Raw genomic sequence first — 17,187 nt, forward strand, 5'->3', positions numbered from 1 at the left:
GGTTTTTCAGGTATCCATACTTTTTTCCTGAGGCCCCTTCACTTTAACTTTGGTTGGTTGAGCGAGATTTTGGGGATATAAAAAAAAGTGTGTCAATACAGGTATTCTGTATTGTTTCAGCTAAAGTACCTGGAGAAAATCTATGCAAGGCTGGGGTGAACTCCCAAACTCCCCATAGGAAGGCCAGAGCCCAGATTCAAACCCCAACCTCTGAATTGTGAGGCAGTTGTACCACTCTTTTATAATTGACAGTAAAAAAAGAAAAAAATCCTTTTGCATCTGAGTATATTATGTATTTTAATTTACTGAGAACTATATCTAAGAGTGCCAATAAAAACAGCATTATTGTTTTTAAAAAGCAGCTCTTGGATTGGCGGCAGGAAGTGTTCTTCCTACCGTGGCTAGCGAAGCTAAAATAATGAACATTTGTCTGTTCAAGTGTTTTATTGACAAAGGTGTAAAACAGGTAGATGGATCAACAACACTACAAATGCAGCACACGATCAGTCTTGTCTATATTACAAAAATATGCCACTATTTACTATTGTACATTATTCACAAGTCACTTGAATGATCCTCTCGCATGTTCTTAAGATTGTCTCTCGTGTGTGACTTCTCATGCCACAAGTTGCGACTTTATACGTAAAACGCCGGGCGCGACGTGATCAAGTCAATTGTCCTCCGTGTTGAAAGTTCATTCGCGTTCACCTGTGGACCAGTGGCCACTTCACATCGTTGCTTTCGATTGTACTTTGTTTGGGCTCGAGGTCAGCTGCGGCTTGCGACCACAATGGAGAGCGTGTCGAATGGGAGCAAGCCGGACGGAGTGCTAAGTTGAATGAGGCGAGTCGTGTGAAAGGAAATCCGTCCACCGCCGCCGTTGTTGATGACTCCAGGCCGCTGGAAGCCAAAGCGATGCGTGTCATCCTGGAAGATGAAGGCCAACACACGCTGATTAGTAACATAACGGAGCCGTGGCTGACACAAAACTACTTTCAAGTCGGCTCTTCTTTCTCATACCAGCCGTTGGTCACGCACACACGGGCTGTGTCATCTGAGCCGTCAGCCAACAGAACACTTATTTTTCTTGGGCGCCTTTTCAAGAAAGACAGTCTTCACTGTCATGTACGTCTTTTGCGCCGACTTTAGGCAGACTTTAGCAAATGAAAGTTGACATGCTTGATTTGCTTTCGCGGGCCACATAAAATGATGTGGCGGGCCGGATCTGGCCCTCGGGCCTCGACTTTGACACATTGCATTATGTGATAGCATTTGGCTAGCAGACTTTGGTTTGATGCAATTAATGTTTCCATTTTATGCTTTTTTACGGTAAACAGCCTTGAAGCAAGCACATTTAGCGTCTTATTTGGAGAACTATGTGAGAGATGGTGTGAAAATGGTACGTTTGTGTTTGATGTCTTTGAACAATGTGTTTTGTGTGTGTGGGGCAAAGATGCCATCGTTCAGCTTTAGTATGTAGCTCTGCCATACTTTTCCTGTTACTCAAGTCATTTAGCAGTTTGGTCTGATTTCACACGTCAACACAAGCACATCCACAACACTCCAAACGTAATCATCCTTAAAGCATATTCAAGCGAGGGGGGGGGGGGGTTGGTTCAGGTAAAAGGTCACCTCACCCTCCCTGGTTGACGGCGGCTGCTCGCTTGGTTTTCTTTCGGGGGAATTCTCTCTTCGGCCAAGCCCTCCCGCCACTCCTTTGTCGTCATCTTCAGAAGCTTCTGGATTCCGGAAACCCTCCGAGATGGCCTCTGAAAGTCCGGTCTGAGCGTGTCCTGCCACTTCGTCATCCTGCTCTGAGTTGCTGGTAAGTGTGGTACAATTAGACACAAATGATTGATACCGGTCTGTCGACAGGCCGCACCCCGGTGCATTATGATTTTCACGCTTTGTTCTTTACTTCAAAGCTTCCAACTAATGAAGTCGGGTTGAAGTGCAACATAAGTGAGGGCAGAGGAGCTGACATGGGTCCTCTTAATAGCACCTAACATTTTAGTCATGTGTAACAGAGCCAGTGGAAAAAAAACTGACTGTACGGCATTATAATTGACACAAAATCTGTGAAATGAGGACGTGTTCTTTTACTACACCCTCCATTATCAAACAAAAATCTTTGTGTGTTCCCCTACTTCGACAATAAATGTGGCACTGCCTTTTTTCTGTTGAACTCACGCCTTTGACTCTGCCCTTTTTCTCTTGAACTACATGGGGCGGAAACCATTTTTATTTGGTGAAACTTTTGTTTTCATTTACAAGTTCAAAGCATTTCAATACATTGCTGTGTCATATAATTTGTGTAGGGGTACGCTGTATCAATCTAATTGACGAGGAGGACGTTGTTTTCTGCCGTTTCCGTCAGGCTCTGTGCTTGAGACCATTAAACGCAACCAACACAAGAAATCCTGCTGTGCGTCGTCATTATTCTTAAACACAACACAGTCCACCATCTTCATAACAACCTAACATTTCAGTTATGTACAATGTATACAATGTTCTCCGGATACCTGCATGCTGTAGCTGCCAAACTTTGTGCTTATTTAGTCCTTATATAAGTCACCTGCCTCAGTAAGGCAGAAGAACCGTATGATTGCTCACAGCCAATCGGTGAAGGATAGGGGTGGCCCTGATGCCCAGTCGGGCCCCGTAAACAGATTTTCCAGAAATTCGTAAAGGGCCCTGGGCTAAAGTTCTTCTGTGTCAGAAGACAAAAAAGTCCAGATAGGATTCCAAAGCTCTTCTTGAATTCACTGCTGAGTCACACAGCGGTCAGAGGAGGGTTCCCCCTCCCCTCCGCAAAGTGAACTGCAGTGGTGGCTCGAGCTTCATGAGGCTCGGAAGCTCTTTTGACAAGATGTTGCCGGCGTGTTGGTTGCCTCCTCACCTGTCGTTGAGGCTGGCGTGAGAGCCAAAGCGTGCGTTGTCCAGACTGCAGCTCTCCTCGCAGCACATCGACGGGATCAGGTGGACCGGTCCTGAGCAGCACACACAGAGTACAAACAGACCATGGTTACTCCTGCAGCTAAAAGCCCGATGAGCTCATGCGACATGTTTAAATCATAAAAACTGGAGCCGATAAGGATCACTTTTGAATAACACGGGTAGGTACGGCGCCGTGAAAAAGTATTTGCCCCCTTTCTGATTTCTGTGTTCTTTGCATATTCATCACACGAAGGTTTCGATAAAGCTTATCATTATGATTGCAGGTGAGCTCACGCATGACCCGAAGCTGGTTAAGCATTATAGAAAATGGATGGATACGGTATGTTAAATTAATCATTTTTGATGGCGTGCCAAATAATGTGAGGCGCACCGAATGAAGTGTGCACGTTTACAATCGAGCATACCACATGTGTGTCCGGGGCCGAGGTGACACTGGCAGCAGGCTCCCTGGGGAAAGTCTTGGAGCCAGCGCGGGTCCAGGCAGGACATCTCGGCCCCGCTGTACTGACAGTCCTCGAACCTCAGAGACGCCGCTGGTTAAACAAGTTGCACAAATGACAACACTGTGATGCCATTCAACCTAGAAAAGAAACGTTCTAGCTACAGCGTGCATGGTACACCATTATTTGTTCTGAACTCCACATTCACCCAACTTTGCCACATAGTGACTCACCACCGGGCTTTTTCTCCACCAGCTGCCTCTTACAGTAGATGATGCAGAGGACCAGCAGGGCCAGCAGCACCGTAGCCAGCGCGGTGCAGATGACCACAGCTAAGGCCATATCACGAGGGCTGGACACCACCGAGGGCAGAGGCACCAGGTTTACCCGCCCGCTGCCTGCATACGCACGCACACACACACACAGTTTGCGGTCAATATGAACCACCAAGTCTCACATCCGATGTAACACCGGTTGACATGCACGGTTGCCTCAAAACTATCATTACAGCTCAAGATATTAAAAGTTTTTTTTCGTCTTTTAAGGACTTAAGTTGGTTCATTGACAGTGCAGTCGTGATGTAACAGTTTCACTCTGCCTGGTTCTCGTGGTTCTGTCTTTGGCGGGGGACACCCTGAACCGATTGCCAGCCAATTGCAGGGCACATATAGACGAACAACCATGCACGCTCACAGTCACGCCAAGGGACAATTTAGAATCTTCCATTCACCTGCCTTGCATGTTTTTAGAACGTGGGAAGAAATCGGAGTACCCGGAGAAAACCCACACAGGCACGGGGAGACCATGCAAAATCCACACAGGAAAGCCGGAGCCGGAATCGAACCCTGCACCTCTGCGCTGTGAGTCGAACGCGCGAACCAGTCGCCCAGCGTGCCGCCTATTGAACTGGATGTTCCAGTATTTTTGCTACACACATTATCAGTTCTGAAACTGACCTATAAATTCTTGTTAAGTTCAGTCCGACATCAGGCCATCATGTTGCATGCCCCACATAACAAAAGAGCTTTTCTGTTTGATGAGTTAGCAGCTCACCTGAATGTGACAGATGGCTTTGGTTGAAAATACCTCTCTCTGATCTTTATCAGTACGGTAATATACATTTCTCACTTAGCAGCTGGTTCGGAAGAAAATGGGTGTGTTACTTGAGGTTACACAAGACAGAATGAACAGTTATGAAAAAAATCTCGAAGAGCATGTACAATCCAGTACGTAATCTAAACAGCGCTTCTTCCTTTGGCACTTTGTCAATTCAGCTGCATAGGGGATAGCGGCATCTAAACGATCCATCAAATGAAGTTCAAAAACAAGATTCAGATCTCACTGAGACGGTGAACAAATTAAAGATGACCTGTTGCTTGTTTTTCCATCAAGATTGGCACAGCTCTGCACCAAAACTATGATAGACGTGAGTAAAATAGAATATGAATGAAGCCTGTGCCGCTAACCTGTTCGCAAGTGCTTCATCAAAGACGTGATTAGACGAAGCTGAGCATGACAAAGTGTCATCCTATTATTATTTACGTAAGGATGTGCTCGTGAAAGACGGATCACTGATCTTTATTCGAGGACAAGTGTGTTTGATGTGGCGACCGTCCAGGTTAAATCCAACGCAGCCGAGAGGAACATCGGCTGCTCTCAGAACACAAAAGGAAGTCTGTTATCAGACGCCAAGCAGCTGCGGCAAATAAACCGCGGTCCATGGAATACGGCTCACCTGCCGATTGTATCTCCGCATTGAGCGGGATACGAAACCGCAGTCTTTCTCATGGATTCCCCTGCCTCCAGTCTGGAGCTTTGATTCGTGCCTTTTACAAACACTTTACACAGAAGTGAGCGTGGTTGACCCTGAACTCTAAAAGCATTCCTGACACTAACTTCTTTTGACTGGGTGAACATGGTCGTAAAAGGCAACGTTGGAATGTTAGAAGAGTTTTAACGGTTCAGAATTAAGTACAACCGGAAAACGAGCCATTACACTTAACACCGTAACACTTTTTACAGCACATCTCCACAATCGAATACACAAGAGCTGCGGAAATAAACCTGTACGCCGGGCGTCATTATTCTGCTCAATTTAACAGCGGCATGGAAGCAGGAGTTCCGAATTGCGACACAGATTTATCCATTCCCTCAAAAACAATATCAAATGTGCAAGTCCTTTGTTGTATTATTTTTTTTTTCTCTCTTGTTTTCAAACTTCGGCTCATGTATTGGAGCTCATGAGATTGTGCAGCAGCACCTATAACACATGTTCCTAAGCACTTTCTCAACTTTTTGGAAGCAAAATATACAACGTGAATCGATCAACAGAGGATTTGTTAATATAAAGCCAAAGTATCTTTGTGGTGTTGTGGTTTGTGTGGTACCACAAAATAATGATGGCCCACGAACATGTTAATGACCTTGATGAACGTGCTTTTGAATAGTTTTGAAGTGTGCGAGAGAGAGAGAGAGCGAGAGAGAGAGAGAGAGGGAGTGAGAGAGAGAGAGACAGAGACAGAGAGAGAAAGACTGAATGAAGCTTTGAACTAAGTCAACACAACTCAACTTTGTGAATGACGTTTGGCATTTGATGTTTACAGGTTGGATTATCGAGCCTGTGGTTGGTTTGCTCGAACACTAGCTGTACTGTCTTTTTAATTTTTGTCTTTCATGAAAAACCTGGAACTTCCTGCCTGAAATATAGCAGGCGTTATATGGCTCCATTTGAAAATCTTTGTCAGATTTATGACGACAACAAAAGCGATAACTCCCTTCGGGCTATTTTATAAATCCAACAACAATCCAAGCCGTTCTGACAAACAACGTGTGTCTCTGCTTGCGTTTATGTATCTGTCTGGATGTCCAGAGTGTGTTTGCGTGTTCTGCTCTGCTGTAGGGTGACAGTGAAAGAGTTCAGCAGATGAAAGCCATTAGAGGCTTAAGGAGTCCATAAAACACAAACTTATTTTGACTCAGTCCAAAAAGTCACTGGAGGAAGAAAGGGAGGAGGGAGAAAGGGTGGCTTTTAGATTTACAATCCACAGCAGAGGGTGACGGCCTCCCCTGCACAGCTGCAATGCTGCTACGGCCCAGTGAGGCCCATTAGAATAATCGAGCCTTTCAGTTTTCACCACCCTTCTCGAGATAACACTGGATGGAGGCAGCGAGGCTTTCAAACATTTGGAAAAAGCTCCAGTCAGAGTCCCTGTAGGAGCTAACGGCCAGCTATGTCCTCACACAATGGCTGTTTTGTTTCAAAGGGCCTCCTTCCGCTATCACGATTGGACGGCGCATAGCTGGACTAACATCGATACTGTCTACAACAACAACAACAAAGAACAAGAGCACACAAAACAGAGATAACTTTTTCCCCACTAAAAAAAAAAAAAAGACATTTTAGAAGAGTTGTGCAACATCCCAGAGCCTTCTGCATTTATTTAACACGAGGCCTCTCAACCTGGCCGGGACTCCTTTGAAGCAGATTTGCCTACCACCGTCCTCGGAAACAGCTGCCCTCTCCTACACAAACAGGAAGTCACACTCAATTAGCAAAGGCTTGAGTTCACTTGCCTCTTTGTTTTAGGTGGAAACATGCAATCATTAACGTCCTCTAATGGCTGGAGCGGAGAAGATAATTGAATCTGAGGCTGAGTGGAAAGTTAGCCTTGCTTGACCCTTTGCCTCCGTTTTTTTGTGTGGCCGACATGCACAAATTACTCGAAATAACAAGGTTTCGACTCCTAGGAGTGGCAAGATGAACGACCGCAGGAGTCACTGTCAAGTCAAATGCCCCAAAGTGAAAACCAAACCTGGAAAAATAATGTGACATGTTGGCTAAAAGTGAGAATCCGAAGGATGAACTTCACAAGCGTATTTTGCCTTCATTTTTTTCTTTTTATGATGATCGCAAGCATGGGTTAAGAGTGTAATATTACCACTGAAGTTGTTGCAAATTAGGAAAGAAGTGCATGTGTCTCTGCCCTGGTTGTTCAATAAAATTAGAAATGGCTGAGGTGACAGAAAGTAAGCATCTTTAATCACACAAGAATGGACTATTCACTACACCTCTGCTTGGGGGCGTAACAAGTTAGAGATCCAGCTCCCAGGCATGCACCATAATTCTCCCTCTGCATTTTTTTGTCTCCACCCCAGTCAAAGTTAACGTTGAGTTTGTTTATTTCGATGTATTGTTCTCAATCGATTTATTATCTTGTATTCATACACTTGTATCAGGGTGTTAAAAAGGGGGATGGCACAAAGCCAATTTGCGCCACCTGTATCGCACATTACAAACAAAAAATTGATTTGGTCTCAGAATACACCCGTTAACTTGTTTTTGATATTTTTATGACAGATGTTAAATGTTCATGTAAACACTGTCCATTCAAGATTTTATAATGACTCTGGAACAAATGGATGAGATTGTTTTGCTGTGGGAATCGTCGTTTTGAAAATAGAACAAAATAGAGGTCCAACCAATGTCCACTCAGACATTATTTTTGACTCTGGGGGTTTCACTGCATCCATGAGAACGTGACACAGTATCCCAGTGATGACAAAGTGCAAAGTGTGGGAGACAAGGGAATGGGAAAAGGAAAGGTGCTTACATTGAGGCTCATACTGAGGCGGAGGGTCTCCACAGGGTGTACACTCCATGTCTTGGAAGCCACTTAATTTGGTCTTCCTATAATATCTGTTGAGAACACGAGTACAAGCTTCCTCAAAATGTGGCTGAATGTGACAAGCGTCAGTCAGGCATCAGACTCTTTATAATTACGATCACAATCACTCATTTTTCCATATTTTATATATTTTTTTGGGGGGGCGGGGGGTGTCTCTCTTCATGTGGCGATACACTTTCACAACAGCGTTATATGACAATGGCGCGTTTGTGCTCTCACCCAGGCCGGCACTCTCCACACACAGCGTTGCTGGTAGCGGAACAGTTGCTCTTCTGGAAGCGGTTGATGAGTCCACAGTCCAGACAAGGCTTACACTTCTGGAGACTCCGGTCTTCCTTGAAGCGACTGGTCCTGCATGGCACACACCGGGCATCTTCTCCATAACCGAAGCCACATTCCTGGAGGGATTAAAAGAGAAGAAACACACTCGGGTTGGTGCAGCTGGTGAGAAGACTGCTTGAATGTAGACTAGTAGTAATGATCTTTGGTTCATTACACCGGCAATAATCTCCTTGACTCTCGAAAACAGAATGAACAGCCTTCCACTGGAAGACCCGGAAAGGCAATACATTGGAATTATTAAGGCCCTGGGGGGCCCCTGAGGGGTTGTGATTAACAAAGGGAATACTTTTAAGTGCTGTTGTGTGATTTACGGGTGATCACCGTTGTGTCAAATCAGATATATTTGGTCTTTGATCCCCACCGAACATCCTGTTATTGACAATAGCTATTTCAGAACTGGTGAAGTGTCTTGGGTGGAGATAATCAAGATAAGATCATCATTTATTGCTCCCCAGAGGGGAAATTCAAGTGTGCAAAGAAAACAACATGTAGCACAAAGCTGGTTCTTGAAATACAATGGCACTGAATAAATAGCATCAAAAGAGATAATTACAACAACAACAATAAAAAGATACAACAACTCTGAAAAGAACGATTATGGATGATCTTAAGTGATTTTTTTTTTTTAAATCTGAGAGGAGTGAGCACAAAGGAACACCTGAGGCACTCAGTTCTGCTCCAAGGTGGAACGCTGCGCTGGCTTCAGAACAATATCAGTAATAATTGCTCACTGGTACCAAAGACATCTCACATTTTCTTGGCGATGTAGTGATAGCCCAACACTGACTTTTGGGATCTTGAGTGATATCACACAATGACAGCTGCCCTCCTGTTGGCCAGTGTTGTAATGTCAAGCTTTGACAACACACGGGGTGGAAGGAGGCGCTCATATATCATGAAAGCGAAGGTCAGCTTCAAACAGCTCTTCCCTTCTGTCCTCGCCCGTGTCCCATTTCACTGTCCGGGCATGCAGTCTTGCTGGAATGTGGGCACAGGAGTGTGGTATGGAGTTGGGGTGGGGGTAAACTGGCCAGAAATGAAAAGGGATTTTCAAGGCAAAGATGTGACACAGTGATGGCACCGCAGAGGAGGAAGAGGAATGCAGTCCCCCGAAAGCAAACACATGCAAGCCTGATACTAAACACTTGGGTCAAGCGGGGCCTGAGGTGCACTAGCTTTGGAAGGATTCTTGCAGCTGTTGTTATGACCCTTCCATTTCAGGCCTCGCTGTCCATCAGCAAAAAGAATGAGACGGAAGAACGGGTGTGAAATAGGAGGGTGACCGATGAGCGATTATGGTCAGAAAACGCAAAATAAGGATGATGCGTCTGTCTACAGCTGCTTGACAAAGTGTCTCTCTCTGTACAAGCGGAGGGGGTGATGGTACTGGTTCAGGTTCATCCTCTGGAACATCCACAACTTCTTCATCTGGGAACGGCACCGTCTGAGTGTCTTCTTTATCAGACTCGGTGATGTCTTTTTCAAGTAACGGTTCAGATAAGTCTTCTGTATCAGACAAAGTGATCTCTCCATGCGGAGACAGCACCGGGCAAGGTATGTCCTCTGTGTTTTCCTCTGATAGGCGTTCAGATAAACTGCTTTCACTTTCCTGTGAGGGCTCAACCTCAACAGTCTCTTTTGGTGGTGATGGAACTGATTCAGGTAAGTCTTCTTTATCAGACACAGGAGACTCTGGTATCTCCTCTATGATAGGTTCAACGATTTCTTTGGGTGGTGATGGCACCTTTTCAGGTATGACCTCTATGGGTGATGGCACAGTAGGTAATTCTTCCATATCAGGTACCTGGATCTCTCGGTGAGACACAGATCCTGATATTTCTGTGTTGGTCACACTGACAGATAGATTGTAATCAAGGGTAGGAAGTTCTTCAACTAGTGGCTTTGACTTCCACAAGAAGCCACTGAGGATTCATGGCTTGGCACTTGCTCAAGCTCTGGCAAGGGGGCACCGAATGACAGCATGGGGGGGGGGGGGCTTATGTCCCACACAGCAGATACAAAAAGTGCCCCGTGCGCAAGAACAAAAAGAAAACGGGAGCCGACTTGTACTCCTCTGATCCCGGCAGAGCTGAACATCACAAGGAGTGATCAGTGTCCTCTTGCGTGCCAGCTAACAAAGCTCAGCAGAAGTTGACACCCTGCGCTGCAACTAGCAGACATGACACTCCACTCAAAGATGAAAGGGCTCCAAAACAATACAAGATTGTAATAAGACTTAGCATCTCCCTAACATTATAGACAAGTAAAAGAAGTGAAGAGGGAACTCGTCAAAGGTGTTTGATAGAGTGAAGGTCAGGGCGCTCACAAACGCAACTCATCATCAAGCAGGACTTTGTGGCCATTGCTTAGCGCACCGGGGCTCCCAAACAGAGATTTAGACGAATTGTGCAAAGACGTGTCCCAAGACATGTGTGCTTTTGTTTGGTCAAGGTGCAGACGACTGAGAACATACGGTTCATGTTCACGCAGAGATATTTGTGAGATTAGATGGAGCTCACATTGGGGAGATCGGTCATCTGATCTGGTAATGAAGTCATTGTGAACACATATAGCTGAACCATTTCTTCCTGAGAATATTGCAGACAGACATTTAAAGCTCTGATGCTTCTGTGGCTCAACAATTGTGTCTTTCACCCAAAAGTTCTTTGCCCTGCCGGTATTGCTGAAGGAGGAAATATTAGAGGCTTGCTACATACTACAAGATGTTGACACATCAAGGTCATGTGCCTGCCTTTTTGGAAACTGGCCGTTATCCAGCCTGCACTAGACTGAAATTAGTTTCCCTCTCCATCACACTTGAAACTTTTTTTTTTTTAAATCCTTAAGAAATATCATGAACAAGGGATTGAAATATGGTCGAGACAAAACAAAAAAATGCGTGTAATGGATGTTGGCTCTTTATGGGTGGTTCTGTTTGCTATAGTGTGTGTGTGTGTGTGTGTGTGTGTGTGTGTGTGTGTGTGTGTGTGTGTGTGTGAATGGGGCTAATTGATGCTTGCCAGCCTCAACACAGCTTCCAGAGGCAAACTTCCATTGCTAACTGGGGCACATTCCTTCGGGATCTCTATGGCAGCTGCACAGGAGGAATCCAAAAGTCTGCTTCCCTCCTAAATAGTCACATCTGAATCTGTACAGATTGTCTTGGTTACAGAGCTGAAAGTAGATAGAGCGTGTTCTTTGGGAAACTTTCTCTTGTGGGCAAGCCTGGGGTCTCTGCTGCGAGGCGGCATTCTGCTGCTGCCTTCAGAGAAAGAACGAGGCAGCCAATTATTAACTCGGACCCCAGGGTGCTAGCGGCATTCATGCCTGTTAAAAGCCGGCAGAAGAACACGAAGGCTGCCGAAACCCTTCACTCTGACATTAAAGGCAACTGGTCTTCAATGCATGTGTGCAACACATGTCAAGAGTTTATTTTCGTTAATGCAGAGCTGCAGCATATGTTGAAGCCAGTTTGATGAGTGGTGTTAAGTTGAGCATAACTTCCACAGGGGAGGGCGGGGATAAGTAAATGTGAATTTATGAATAGCAAATTATGACTAGGCGGGGTTCACTGTGTGTATACTGCAAACACCAGAAGCATTGTTGATTCCGCTGCCATCGGTTTGTAGTCAAGAGAAAAATGACATTAAAAAAAAAAAGTGTTCATTTCCCCATCATTTGTCAAGGAAATGCCTATTTGTCACTGTGTAGTCTTTTTGCCAGTCATGACTGGTGGTAATTATTTCCTCAGCTTTCCATCACTGTCTACACCTGCACAAGTCGAGAAAGAGCAGCAGCCGGAGAGGAAAGGATTTGACTCACCGCCCTAAGTTGACACTGCAAAAGGCCTGTCCATACAGAGCACTCAAATAAATACACTAACCAACCACAGCGGTGGGAAGAAAAATCCATGACCAACTCTGAAAGCGGCAAGCTTAGGCATGGCTTCAAAAAGTGGAGACAATGAGTTGCAAAAGGTGCCACGGGGAGACGGGAAACAATGGATGCCATTCAACTGGAGAAGGTCAAAAGTATGGGTGTGACTGAGTAAAGGCGGGTTGTAGCGGACGAATGCTAATAACAGCTTGGCTGTTCTCTGCATGAATGAGAGGAAGTCATTAATAATGTTGTTTGCCTGGATGAGACGGACTTTTTTTTTGGCATTCTTTGCATGAACTCAAGAGTTCCCCCTTTTTTTTTTTCTTTTCACGTGACTAGTCCAATCAACATTTGTTTTGCAGTTAATGGAAGCTGCTGAAGAAGCAGTGTAATGGATCATGTAGGTGCAATACAAAATAAACAGCCTACAGGCAAATATTTTAACGGAACTTTTTACACGAGAGAAAACACACAAGACGGGATTTTCTTTTCCTGACCTTTGATAGCTCCTGTCCCGCATCGCACTGCTCGCAAGGTTTACAATTCCCAAATTGGTCCTTGTACTCCTGCTCTCTGCATTCCCTGCTCTCCTCTTCAGCCCTTGCGGTATTCTGAGCAAAAGAGACATTTGGTGGAGGACAGTTAGGAATTTTCTGCATTTCACCACTTTTATCGGTAGTCTGATACTGAGGGGAGACGAGTCTATGTGAACTCGATAGTTGTTGTATTTATTCATTTAAAAAAGAAAAAAAACGAATCTGAGTCAAGCAATGAATCCAGTATAATGAGTAGATTCAGTTATAATGATAATCAGAATTATTTGTCACCAAGTCATTAAAATTGATAACCACAGTGTATGGTTTCGGATCATGATAAAGTCATATAAAAAGAAGCTTAACAACAAAAGTGTACTGAGCGCACATCTACTCTTAATAAGAAAAACACTCACCAGAGCTGAATATAGGAGCTGTAAAGTAATTACAAGAGAGATGGAGTTTTGAATTATCCAGACCATTGTGCTGAGCCACTTCTGTAGCTAGCATCTGAAAAAGAGGAAAAATATAGTTTGCGTTCTCTTTCTGACTCATTCTCTCACACTTTCCTTTCAGAAAGTCCTCCGTGGGGTAGCCATACATACTACATTGATGAAAAGATGGTAATGCAACTACTGAACAAATATTTAATGCTATACATAACAAGTATTGGTGGGTCAGTAAAACTGGATGCACAAAGATATTTAATGCATCTTAATTTTAGGTAGCGAGCAAACCTCATGTAATGCAAGACAAAAATATACAGTATTTAGATCGGAAAATTATTTTGATATTTATCCTAGCGTGTAAAACTAAATTTAAATTTAGGGAGAGTGAACAACGCTTAAAGACAAACAGGTTGTTGAAAAGGCTATAAAGACGAACTTTTACTGCTTTTCCCCCCACACCAATAAGCACGCAGATCGGCAGAGCTACACAACATCTGCGAGGAAGATGCTGCCGCTGCGGTCCAACAGTAACCCCGGCATTAAAAATATAGACTGTATATCTTCTTAATTTATATTACAGAGATAAGTAAGTAGGCAGTAGTCAGAATGATTAATAACGACCGACTGCAACCTTAACAACCCGAAATAAGGTGACACAAACACAACAGCCGGTCATTAAATAGTTAAACCTTAACTTTAGCACAGATTTACGAGTGGCAACACGAACGTCTTTGAGTCAACGTTTTATTAATTGCAAAGCTTCTGCGTGACGCAAGGCTCTATTGTTTTTGCAGTTGGCTCTCGTGTGTTGACACGATTGCAGTGTTCCGCCGCCAAGGCAAACTGTGATTAACTCGAGGCAAGCAAAGATTGAAACAGATTTAAACGTTTTACCTGCTAGCTAAAGAACTCGTGGGTCCAAATTCAAGTCTCGAGCAGTCCAAAGAGAGGTGATGTTCTGGTGTCAACACGTCCCCGGAGCTGGAGAAACTGGTCTCACGGTGCAGTGCACCACATGAAAGCAGCGACTAGGACAAACTCGGCGCCCTGATCAAAGGCGGACCAGAGGGGGCGGGGTTTTCTTGTCATCATCTGATTTGGGATCAGTCGATCACAATAAGACACCAGTTTAGTTCACAGCAAGTCTGATCTGAGACCAGATGTTTCACAAAGATGCTCTGTGATCAGACGCTTCAAAACGCCTGACCTACAGAGTGTGGAGGCTGATTTGGCAACATGGACAAAAACTGGGAGAAGCCGTCAGAAACAGAATTTAGGCCACCTCTCACACGAAACACACTTCTGAAATACCTGATCCCATAGCCATCTTGTTCCGTGCCCCACGTCCTGTGGCAACCAACTGTCCCTGTTCCGGCAGCGCAGGTCCTGGGCCACCAACCGTCCCTGTTCCGGTGGCGCACATCCTGTGGCTGCCAACTGTCCCTGTTCCAGCTGAGGATGTCCTGCGGCCGCCAACTGTCCCTGTTCCAGCGGCGGATGTCCTGCGGGCGCCAACTGTCCCTATGCCAGCAGCGCACGTCCTGCAGCCGCCAACTGTCCCTGTTCCAGCGGAGGATGTCCTGCGGCCGCCAACTGTCCCTGTTCCAGCGGCGGACCAACTGTCCCTATGCCAGCAGCGCACGTCATGCGGCCAACAACCATCTCTGTTCCGGTGGCGCATGGCCTGCGGCCGCCATTCATCCCTATTTTTTTAATGACCTGTTGGGAGAAGTGCAACTGCAGATGCAATTGCTTTAGCGAAGCGATATTTAGCAGCGGGAATATTGGATGGACTCTCTGGTATATTGAAAGAGCCTGCAGACATCCTATCTCAACCTCTTCCTGCTATCCAAAGAGTTCTTGTGTACGTCGGCATCATCAGTACCATGTAAGCCTGTGTTCTCCACGGCAGGAGAAATCGCTTGCAAGAATCGCAACAGAAACTTGTTTTTTGGAATAAAAATGTGTAAAGACAAAAAGTCTACGAGCATCCTCATTCACATGATTTTCACTTAGATTTTCAATGATGATACATGTTCACATATTTACAAATATGGAATAATACAATATGGATGCAAAGACTTGACTGATATTGTATACACCAGGTCATCAAGTCTGTGTCAGTTCAGTCTGTCAAGTACACAGCAGGTGTCAGTATTCAGTGACACAGTATCATCACAGTGTGTTATACAGTACAGTACAGTACAGTATTAACAAAAACACTTACAGGCTTCAGGGTGTCCCCCGACCCTTGCGAAGATAAAGCGGATCAGAAAATGGATGGATGGACAGATGCAACCAATGTACATGATCAACTGCCAGTTGTTTTAGAGCTTTTTGAACGAATTTTCACTTTTGTAAACTGTGCTCTCATGAGTGTAAACCTATAAGCTAGTGTGAAGCATTTCAGCCCCACTTCCTGGGTTCTGTGTTTGAATCTCATGTATGGACTTTTCATGTTGTACCCTATGCCCGTATGTTTTTGTCTTTATTTGCTTTACCACTCTCCAAAAACATGCATGTCAGATTAATGGAACTCTAAATTGTAAATGAGTTTGGATGTGGGCATTGTATATATATTTTTTGTGACCTGCAATTGCTTCAGTCATCTACAGGCTCCAGCTCACCCATGACAGTAATAAGGACAAAGCACAATTTTAAAAAAAAAAGGATGAAGAGCTATGTCCTTACGAAAAAAAAAAAGTTTAAGCAGTAAGCAGTTTTCCAGCACAGGAATCAGCAGGTTTTTACAGTGTGGCCCATGAATAACAACTAGTAGTCTCTTTCAAAGGCGCTTTTAGGGGGGTATGTTCAATAAAAGCCAGGTGCGGGGCCAGGGTGTACCTAGCAAAAGGCAACACATGAATACAACAAAGAACAGTGACTGTGTTACAGTCCATCATTATTTGCAAACTCATTGCGAAAAAAGTTGTTCTGGCAGCTTGAGAATATTTACCACAGTGGAAACAGGAAAGTCATGATTAGAGGCTACTGTAAAAGTCCTTGTGGTGGGAAACATCTTTCTTACATCTTACTCGGCAATGAGTTGCAGATGTTACATTGTCAAGCAGCTTATTTTTGATTGGTCATCAAGCTTGTAAACTAAACTTTGTGTGTCCAAAATGTTTTAAATAGAAGTTAGCAGGTGTATTCTGCATTTTTTCAAATGTGCGTTTTCATAGGTTTGCCACTTTATAGAATGACAGATTAATATTAAAGATACATGCCAAACATGAGGTCATAGTCCATTTCAGGAAGAAAATGGCGCAAAAATATTGTGTGTGTGTGTGTGTGTGTGTGTGTGTGTGTGTGTGTGTGTGTGTGAAGTGAGGCAAAGACACAGAGGACAAAAGTTCACCACTGCTGCAGTCAAAGTAACCAATTACCATTCATGTCTGGACTTGTCCATTCCAGCAAATCATGCCATTTTTTTTTTCCGTTAATGTCATAACGATTCTAACTGCAACACCCGTGTTATTTAATTGATTGAGGGAGGAATGTAATCAATCTGTTATACTTAAAGTGGATGGTTTGCAGTACTGGCTATGTCATGTAAAAGATTATTTGAACGCCTTGTGTACTAATCTGAAGAAAAAAAAATGCTACCAGTAAGGTCTTTTACGGTAAGCCAATACTTCATTAAGTATATCTGCACTAAATTATAACACCATGTATTACAAAGTATCCATCCAACCATCTTTTATGTCGTGTATCTTCATGACAGTTAAATGTGGGCTGTAGAATTTCCCACTTGGTGGTGAGGCAAGTCAACAAACACCCTGGACTAATTGCTAAATGATTGCAGGGCACAATCAACACCAATTCTCGCTGACATTCATGCTGATGAACAATTCACTCTCAATGAACCTAACCTGCGTGTTTTTGGAATGTAGGAGGAAGA

General features: G+C 44.3%; 1 protein-coding gene across 2 annotated transcripts; it reads right to left on the reverse strand.

The window, feature by feature from the left end:
* Window positions 1-429: 429 nt before the first annotated feature.
* Window positions 430-14,338, reverse strand: LOC109512842 (tumor necrosis factor receptor superfamily member 19). 2 transcript variants are annotated; one of them, XM_019864864.1, is made up of 10 exons: window positions 14,181-14,338; window positions 13,254-13,347; window positions 12,802-12,915; window positions 8,303-8,481; window positions 8,009-8,094; window positions 3,632-3,796; window positions 3,363-3,494; window positions 2,900-2,990; window positions 1,638-1,822; window positions 430-927 (listed from the first exon to the last, which is right to left on the reverse strand). In XM_019864864.1, exons 2-10 carry the CDS (start codon window positions 13,317-13,319, stop codon window positions 923-925), a joined length of 1,023 nt encoding a protein of 340 aa, XP_019720423.1. In that variant the 5' UTR covers window positions 13,320-13,347; window positions 14,181-14,338; the 3' UTR covers window positions 430-922. The 2 variants fall into 2 exon arrangements, with proteins under 2 accessions (XP_019720423.1, XP_019720424.1); XM_019864865.1 differs by having other exon boundaries at window positions 3,363-3,491; window positions 14,181-14,335.
* Between the last annotated feature and the right edge of the window lie 2,849 nt (window positions 14,339-17,187).

This window comes from Hippocampus comes, unplaced genomic scaffold (assembly GCF_001891065.2).
Source record: "Hippocampus comes isolate QL1 unplaced genomic scaffold, H_comes_QL1_v1.1 scaffold276, whole genome shotgun sequence".
Taxonomy (NCBI): Eukaryota; Metazoa; Chordata; class Actinopteri; order Syngnathiformes; family Syngnathidae; genus Hippocampus; species Hippocampus comes.

Excerpts from the sequence above, each read along its gene's own strand:
- LOC109512842 (XM_019864864.1), bottom strand. The coding sequence starts at position 13,319 with ATGGTCTGGATAATTCAAAACTCCATCTCTCTTGTAATTACTTTACAG. Across the intron at positions 8,482-12,801 it reads CGGGACAGGAGCTATCAAAG|GAATGTGGCTTCGGTTATGG; the intron begins GTCAGGAAAAGA and ends TAATCCCTCCAG. Across the intron at positions 8,095-8,302 it reads TGTGGAGAGTGCCGGCCTGG|ATATTATAGGAAGACCAAAT; the intron begins GTGAGAGCACAA and ends TGTTCTCAACAG.